The 8,532-nt window shown below is 41.1% G+C and overlaps 1 protein-coding gene across 1 annotated transcript; it reads left to right on the top strand.

Moving 5' to 3' along the window:
• The first annotated feature begins 1,172 nt into the window (after positions 1-1,172).
• LOC107746898 (syntaxin-3-like) lies at positions 1,173-8,217 on the top strand. The gene is made up of 11 exons (XM_016561233.1): positions 1,173-1,314; positions 5,294-5,368; positions 5,654-5,753; positions 5,861-5,935; positions 6,067-6,137; positions 6,223-6,331; positions 6,442-6,515; positions 7,067-7,201; positions 7,308-7,418; positions 7,757-7,842; positions 7,912-8,217. The coding sequence occupies exons 1-10, from the start codon at positions 1,285-1,287 to the stop codon at positions 7,832-7,834; spliced, it is 858 nt and encodes a 285-aa protein (XP_016416719.1). The 5' UTR covers positions 1,173-1,284; the 3' UTR covers positions 7,835-7,842; positions 7,912-8,217.
• The last annotated feature ends 315 nt before the right edge of the window (positions 8,218-8,532 follow it).

The following is an 8,532-nucleotide window of genomic DNA, read 5'->3' as shown; positions in this document are numbered from 1 at the left end:
CCTTCCCATTTTCATCCTTCTTTTCTTATTTTGACCATCAGTGGATTTAAATGAAAAAAAAAAAGAGTGGTAACAAACAGAAGCACTTCAACAAGTATGTTGAATTTATCTCACAATATGTCCTTACTGGTAAAAACATTTTATTTGTCCTTGTGAGAACTGTACAAAGATTAAATACTTGTGGACCGTAAATAATAAATTAATGCTCTGTCCAAAATCTTTCACAATCTCTGGCCTCTTCTTGTATTGCAACTCAGTTGATATTTTGAATAGCTTCATAATGTATGCGTAAGATGAAGATTTTCTTTCTCTTAAATATGTTTTTCATATATTTGTTTTGCTCTTTACGTGTCTTTTTAATGGGATGGTAAATATTTGTCGTTTTTGTCTCATCCAAGCTGTGTCAGACCAACCAATGTGCTGCTTTGTGACACAACGCTTGATGCTTTGGCCACTTTTTGAACTGTTTTTGTTAGTGAGAAGTTACTTGCAGTTTCTTTATTGACATTGTTTCAGTAACTGCTTTAAAAGTAGATTTTAAGCATTTTCAGTACTTCAAAAGTCCCTCAATTTACCCCAGGCCACCTTGACTTTTTGTTTTATGTTGAATGAGATGACAGAAATTAAATGGTTTTAAATATGACCATTTATTTTTCAATTCTATTATTTTTTATTATTTTATTTAACTACATTTTAAAACGTTAATTAAATAGCTTTAAATATGTCTTATCAATTTGTTTATTTAAAAAGTGATTTATTAACATTTATATATAACGTATTCCTTCATTTTATTTTTAAGTCTCAGATCCTACTTCCATAGTTAGGGGTAAATTATCCGTAGCCTCGCCATCTGCGTGAGATCTGTCAAGCGCTGTTTGCATCACTCAAATGTGTGTTAGCGGACAAATAGGAGCACCTCGGTAGAGGAAGATTAGCTACCCAGCATACAACTGTTGCGCTAATCCGCTCTGAGAGGATAGGCTTAGACAACTACAAGACGAGCGACACTGCTAAATTGTTTGACTTTTTTCCATAAAAAAGAAGAACGCCGCTCTTTTTTTATATTTATATTTATTTTTATTTTATTTAATTTTTTTATTTTTTGAGAGTTTCTAAAATAAGAATCCCGAACTGTTCTATTGGAACTCTAAATTTGGTGTGTTCATGCTGTAGTTAGGATGTTTTCTATTTATCTGATCTGAAAACGACGTCGCTGCTCTTTCGTCTTCTAAACTGACCATTACAGCAGTTTGAAATCTTGTCTCATAACACATTGATCCAAAGATGAAGGACCGACTGGAACAGCTAAAAGCGGTAAGCGATTTTTTCCCTTATGTTATGAGTTATGATTTTATTATTAAACACCCGGACTGATTTGCTACTGTTTGACCTTTACCTGGGACTGAACTCATATTGACTAACGTTAACTAGGGTCATTTTATTGAGTTATGTTCAATAAACAGATAGGTTAAAAGAATAAACAGTATCTTAACTGCCATCAAGCACGTAGAAACGCGTCTGACATTAATAGTTGAGATGAAGCAAGGCACAAGAGCATTCACACCATCAATGTCCTCCTGCCCTGTCATATGGGCCGAATCTCTTTAAAATATCTGTTTTGCGTTGTAAATTCTGTGTATTCTGTGTACACTATTCTGTGTAGTGTTACATTTCTGTAACTTTTAAGTTCTGTTGAAAATAAATTGCAATGGTGTCTATCTTTAAGTTTCTGACAATAACAAGTGGTTGCTGAAAAAAAATCTTTAACCAGCTTAATGTAGTTTGCTGGTCTTGGTCGGTGTCCCAGCCTGGTCAAGCTGGTCTGTTGGCTGGTCAGGCTGAGAGACCAGCTGGTCGTCTCTCCCTTGCTTGCTGCTGCTTATAGGGAAACTCTGTTTACTCTGATACTGAAGCCTGATTTTTTTCATGGTAGTGTAACTGCACGAACCAATGGCACTTCAACCCACCAAAAGGGGTGGAGCTGACTGTTATATAAGTCAGATCTGAGTGCCATTTCGTCATAATTTTTCTCCTTCAGCGATGAAGATCATCTCCTCGCTGACTCTACAAGCAAGAAGCCAAAGAGAAAGAAGAAAGAAACCCTCTCCATCGTGAGAAGAAGCCCTGGCAGCAGAAGAAGCAAGAAGCCTTCCTCTGCAGCCATCCGGCGCATCGAGTGAACTCACGCAGGCACAGCTCCTGTGTGCTTCACTCTCCCCCCAACGCCTCGATTCACCTGTCTGCGTAACACGTGAGGATCAGCGCTCCTCATTGGCTGCGAGTGGCTTGATTTCCTTCGGTGGATCTGAGGAGGAGGAGGCTGTTGCTGATGACTCCATGAACTCCAAAAAACTAAAACCACTTGCCATCCAGCTTCAGGCTTGGAAAGCTATCCCGGATGTGACATGTTTAGGTTCTAAAATCTGTAGAACGAGGTTACTCGCTTCAGTTCGCTCGCAGACCGCCTCACTTCAGAGGTATCATTCAAACTTTAGTACAGGACAATGATTCTCATGTTCTCTGGTCCGAAGTACAAACACTGCTTGCAAAAGGAGCCGTGGAAACGGTCCTTCTAGTGAACAGCGAGTCGGGATTTTACAGCCATTACTTCCTCGTTTCCAAGAAAGATGGTGGGCTCAGACCCATTCTCGATCTCAGGCATCTGAACCGCTCGCCAATGAGACTGCCGTTCAAGATGTTGACTTTGTAACCGATCCTCATGCAAATATGCCCTGAGGTCCCCCATCACAGACCATTCTTGAGATTCCCATTTAAGGGAGTGTCCTATCAGTATACAGTCCTGCTTTTCAGACTGTTTCTGGCCCCACGCACTTTTACAAAGTGCATAGACGCGGCTCATTCCCCTCGGAGACAGATGGGAATCCGCATTCTGAATTACCTCGACGATTGGCTGGTCTTAGCCAGATCAGAACAGGAACTCATCACTCACAGGTTGCTGCTGCTCAGCCACCTAGAGCGGCTTGGGTTGAGAATCAATTTAGCCAAGAGCTCTTTGTCTCCCAGCCAGCGAGTGGGCTTTCTGGGGGCAGTTATCGATTCTGCCAGGATGCTGGCATGGAACACTCCTTGACTATTCAGCGGCTAGCGGCGTCTTTCAAACTGGGGACTTCACGTCCCCTCACTGTTTTCCAGAGGATGCTCGACCTCATGTCGGCCACTTCCTCTGTGATTCCTATGGGCCTGTTTCACATGCGGCCTCTTCAATATTGGCTCAAAGCCCATGTCCCGTCCCATGCTTGGCCCCTGGGATGTTTTCATCTCAGGGTAACCCACCGCTGCATCAGAGCTGTGGCCCCTTGGAAAACTCCCCATTGGGACTGACCTCCAGAAGGAAGGTGGTCACAACAGATGCCTCCAATTCGGGTTGGGGAGCTCTGTATGAGGGCAGATCTGCATTTGGCTCCTGGTAAAACCTGGAGCAATCCTTATACATTAACTGCCTTGAGATGATGGCACTTTTTCTAGCCCTAAAACCTTTCCTATCCGCTTTAAGTGGGCACCACGTCCTGGTCTGATCAGACAACATGACGGTGGTAGCCTTTATCTATCACCAGGGTGGTTTCAGGTCACGCTTCCTTCACAGGTTGGCTTGACACCTCCTTTTATGGGCACAAGGCAAACTCCTCTCACTGAGAGCAGTTCATATGCTGGGCAGACTGAATCAAGTGGCAGACATGCTGTCCAGGGACAATGTGGCTCCAGTAGAATGGGGAGACTACATCCCCAAACGGTTCAAATGTTCTGGTCTGTCTTCAGCAGGGCAGAGGTGGACCTCAGAAGACAACTTTAACTGCCCAATTTATTTTTCTAAACCGCGAGATGCCCTGGTCCACTATTGGCCCAGCGCTTGCCTGTATGCCTTCCCCCCAGTTGCCCTGCTTCCTGAGGTCATCAGACAGGTCAGGGAAGTCAGATGCTCAGTCCTCTTTGTGGCCCCACTCTGGAGGACTCAGATGTGGTTCCCCAAGTTGATTCAGCTGCTATTGGCAGCCCCCTGGCTGATACCAATGAGGAAGGACCTTCTCTTGCATGCGAAGGGCATGATTTGGCATCCCCGGACAGAGCTGTGGAGCCTTCATGTTTGACCCCTCGACGGGAGCCTTTGCTGCTCCTTGCGAGTGTAACTAATACCATTTTAGAGGCTAGAGCTCCATCTACAAGATGTCTTTACCCCCTTAAATGGTCAGTCTTCTCTGACTGGTGTGCAGCACGGAACCAGGATCCATCATCGTGCGACGTGTCCTACATGCTTACTTTTCTACAAGAGCTGCTAAATAAGGGGCGCACCCCTTCCATACTCAAAGTGTATGTGGCAGCCAACGCGGTGAATCATTCTCTCTTGGTTGGCCATCTCGGAGATTGAATCCACCTTGCCCTCATACTGTGCTGACTTGGAACTTATCTATTGTCCTCAGGGCTCTGCGAGGTCCTCCCTTTGAGCCGCTCCAGTTGGCCAACTTTCGGCCCCTGTCGCTTACAGCCACCCTCCTTCTGGCTTTAGCGTCTGTCAAGCAAGTGGGTGACCTGCAAGCACTGTCAGTCAGTGCTTCCTGTCTTGAGTTTGGGCCTAATGACTGTAGAGTCGTCCTCAAACCGAGACACGGCTATGTGCCAAAAGTGCTCTCCACTCCATTCAGAGCACAAGTCATCACCCTCCTAGCTCTCCCCAATTCAGAAGGTGAGCAGGGTCCTAATCCACTCTGCCCAGTTCGGGCTCTTAGAGTGTATGTTGAGTGTTCTGGCCAATTTATGCACTCAGAGCAGCTCTTTGTATGCTTCGGAGGTTACTCTCTGGATTGTCGATGATATAGCCCTGGCTTGCGCCTCAGCAGGCTTGCAGTGTCCAACGCAACAGGAGAGACCGTTCAAAAAGGAACACTCCAGTTTCTAACGTAACCTTGGGTCCCTGAGATAAGGAAACGAGCATTACGTAGGCTGCCGTACTATAAGGCTGCACACAAATCTATGACTGTCACTTCATTCAAAAGATTCTGGCGAAATGGCGCACTGAGCCAACTTATATAGTGGTCGGCTCCTCCCCTTTTGGTGGGTTGAAGCACCATTGGTTCGTGTAGTTACACAAACGTGAACAAATCAGGCTTCAGTATCAGAGTAAACAGGAGTTTCCCCATAAGCGTCAGCGACGCAAATCTAATTCCCAGCTAAAAAAAATTACCAGCTTAAAAAAATGTTAAGCTTGTTTTTAAGCAGAGAAAACACTATTTCTACCAATTTATTAAACTTTCTGCTTTGGTTGCGTATGTCAAAACAGAAGTCGGACCAAACTCCTGATGATGTGGAAATTCCAGTGGAAACAAAAGAGTTTATGGATGAGTTCTTTGCTCAGGTATAAGTGAATCAAATACATTGTATTCAAATGAATATGGACATTTGAATGTTACACACTCTTAAAAATAAAGGTTCCAAAAGGGGGTTTTAACAACGATGCCACAGAACAACTCTTTTGATTTCCCCAAATAAACTTTTTGTGAACCGTTCTTAAAAGTACCATTTTTAAATTTTTAAAAGTCCAAAGATTACTTCTAGAACCACCAATGCCGATAAAGAATCGTTATTTTTAAGAGTGCAGTTGAATGGACATTTGAAAGTAATTTCTGTATGCGTTCTACAGTTTGAAGAAATCCGCACCAGTATAGACAAGATTGATGAAAATATAGGCGAGATAAAGCGACTGTATTCCGTCATCCTCTCTGCACCTACATCAGACCAGAGTTAGTATAATTACATTTAACCTTCATTTTATTAATTATTTATTTTTCTCTATTGCCTCCCTACCACATTCATGCTTTAAATATATCTCATCACATTTCTCAAACAGAGACACAGGATGAATTGGAGGCAGTTACGAATGAGATAAAGAAACTGGCCAACAATGCTCGCAACAAACTCAAAAGTCAGTTTTCTGTTCTACTTTTGCTTGTTGAAGAAAATACATAATTATTTTTCAATAATAATTGGACAATATACTACATCGCTATTATAAATTCTGAGTTGAAATATTTTGTCAACCAATGTTGCCAACAGGCATTGAGCAGATTTTGGCATCTAACACCGAGGAGAGGGTTTCAGCAGATATGCGGATAAAGAAATCTCAGGTAACCACTAGTCCTGCCAATAATCCACATGGATTTCCACAAGTAGTTTGTGTTTTATTTATACAGTGTTTATCTCCCACTGTAGCATGCCATTCTTGCTAAGAAGTTTGTAGAGGTGATGACCAAATACAATGAAGCCCAAGTGGAGTTTAGAGACAAGAGCAAAGGGCGCATCCAAAGACAGCTGGAGATCAGTGAGTAACAAACAACATACACAGACCTTCTTTAGGGTTGAATAAAAAAAAAAATCAAATCAGTGATCACAATGCATGTTTAAGGACCAGTGTTGGATCCTGTCTTACAGCTGGCAAAGCCACTACTGATGAAGAACTGGAGGAAATGCTGGATGGAGGAAACGCTGCAGTATTCACAGCAGGAGTGAGTGATTTTGTGTGACATTGATGTGTGATGTTTTGTTGTAAAAATATCTTGTGTGTAATTTGTAAAACATTTTTTAAAAGAAATTTATACTTTTATTCATCAAGGACGCATTAAATTGCTGAAAAGTGTTATTAAAGACTTGTACATTGTTACTGTACATAAAAATTCTATATCAAATAAAATCTGTTATTTTGTTATTTTGATTTTCTATTCATCAAATAATCCTGAAAATAATTATCCCAGTTTTAAAATTTTAACCAGCACAACTGTTTTCAACATTGATAATAATAGAAAATGTTTCTTGAGCATTCTTGAAAATTCAACTGTGCATCACAAGAATAAATTATATTTTAAAATATATTAAAATATAAAACTGTTTTTTTAATTGTAATAATATTATTCACAATATTGCTGTTTTTGCTGTACTTTTGATCAAATAAATGCTGCCTTGGTGAGCATAAGAGACGTATTTCAAAAAACTTAAATGACCCCAACCTTTTAAATGGTAATGTATGTTTATTTTTTAAACACTTTCTCCTTTTCTATAGATTATGGACTCTGGGATATCAAAACAGGCACTAAGTGAGATTGAGGCACGACACAAAGATATTATGCGACTGGAGAGCAGCATAAAAGAGTTGCATGACATGTTTGTGGACATTGCAATGCTGGTGGAGAATCAGGTATATGTGTTTGTCTTCTCAGGAGAATAAAGCAAAGCTATAGCTGTATTTTGGAGTCCTTATGATTAAAACTACTGTTGGACACCATTTTGTTCTCATTCAACAGGGAAGCATGATTGACAGGATTGAGAGCAACATGGACCAGTCGGTGGGTTTTGTGGAAAGAGCTGTGGCTGACACCAAAAAGGCTGCCAAGTTCCAACAAGAAGCACGCAGGGTGAGCTGGGAAATTATGAGCTACAATTGTCATATAATAATTGACACTTTCACTTATAGTATATTTTCATGTACTAAATGTAGACTACCAATGCTAAGATTCTCAAAAAGCATTTTATTTTTCTCACTGCATTTTTTATTTTTATTGTTCATCCATCTTCTGTTTTTCTTCATGTATCGATGTCCTCTGTTTCTCCCTCATAATTTCAACCTCATCTCTATATGTCTGTTCTCTACACCTTCCAAATCTCTTTCCCAATCATTCTTTCCTCTTGCTTTCTTCCACTATCATTATATCATTATCATGCTGTCACTGGCTGCCCACTTACACCTTTGTAGAAGAAAATGATGATCATGGTGTGTTGCACAATTCTTGCGGTCATCTGTGGTTCTCTGGTGTACAGCTGGCTGACATAAACGTCAAGGTAAGCATTCATAAAACTAAGTTCATAAAACGGCATGCTATTTGTGAGTAACATCCTGTCTTTTTCCAGGTGAAGGAGGTTGTCTACTTTTCCAAGTCATGCTTTTATAAAGAATCAAGAGAAGCAACTTAGTGCTGATGAACCCAAAACATCCCTACACACACAACATGTCTTCCAGTGCTTGTTCATCTAATTTCCCCACTTTTTTTTTGTTTGTCTTTTATGTTCTTCCTGTCTTATCAGTTGGCCTTGCACTGTTAGAGGCATCACGGTAAAATGTGATATGCAAGCTATCTGTTCATTTTAGGGCTGTGGTATGAAATATTGCTTTTATTTAATTAATTGTTTTCTGGGAACTTATGATAAACAATACATCTCTGCTGAAAAAAATAAACAGCTAAAACCAGCTTAAGTTGGTTGGCTGGTTTTAACTGGTCGTCCAGCCTGGTTGGCCAGCTGGTCTCCCAGCCTGACCAGCTAAAACCAGCTTGGCCAGGCTGGGAGACCAGCTAAAACCAGCTACTTCTAGCTTAAACCAGCTAAGACCAGCCAACCAGCTTGGTTTTAGCTGTTTTTTGAGTTTTGTTTTTTGAGGCCTCACTTTTTGTTACTGACAAGTGAAACACTATACACTACCAGTTACAAATATTTTGTCCTTGTTGAAAAAAACCCCCCACTTTAATTCTTAAA

Source organism: Sinocyclocheilus rhinocerous, unplaced genomic scaffold (assembly GCF_001515625.1).
Source record: "Sinocyclocheilus rhinocerous isolate Xijiao unplaced genomic scaffold, SAMN03320098_v1.1 scaffold2026, whole genome shotgun sequence".
NCBI lineage: Eukaryota > Metazoa > Chordata > Actinopteri > Cypriniformes > Cyprinidae > Sinocyclocheilus > Sinocyclocheilus rhinocerous.
The sequence above is the reverse complement of the archived record's forward strand: the minus strand, read 5'-3'. Positions and strand labels throughout refer to the sequence as shown.

Excerpts from the sequence above, each read along its gene's own strand:
- LOC107746898 (XM_016561233.1), top strand. The coding sequence starts at position 1,285 with ATGAAGGACCGACTGGAACAGCTAAAAGCG. Across the intron at positions 5,754-5,860 it reads TGCACCTACATCAGACCAGA|AGACACAGGATGAATTGGAG; the intron begins GTTAGTATAATT and ends TTTCTCAAACAG. Across the intron at positions 5,936-6,066 it reads TGCTCGCAACAAACTCAAAA|GCATTGAGCAGATTTTGGCA; the intron begins GTCAGTTTTCTG and ends TGTTGCCAACAG.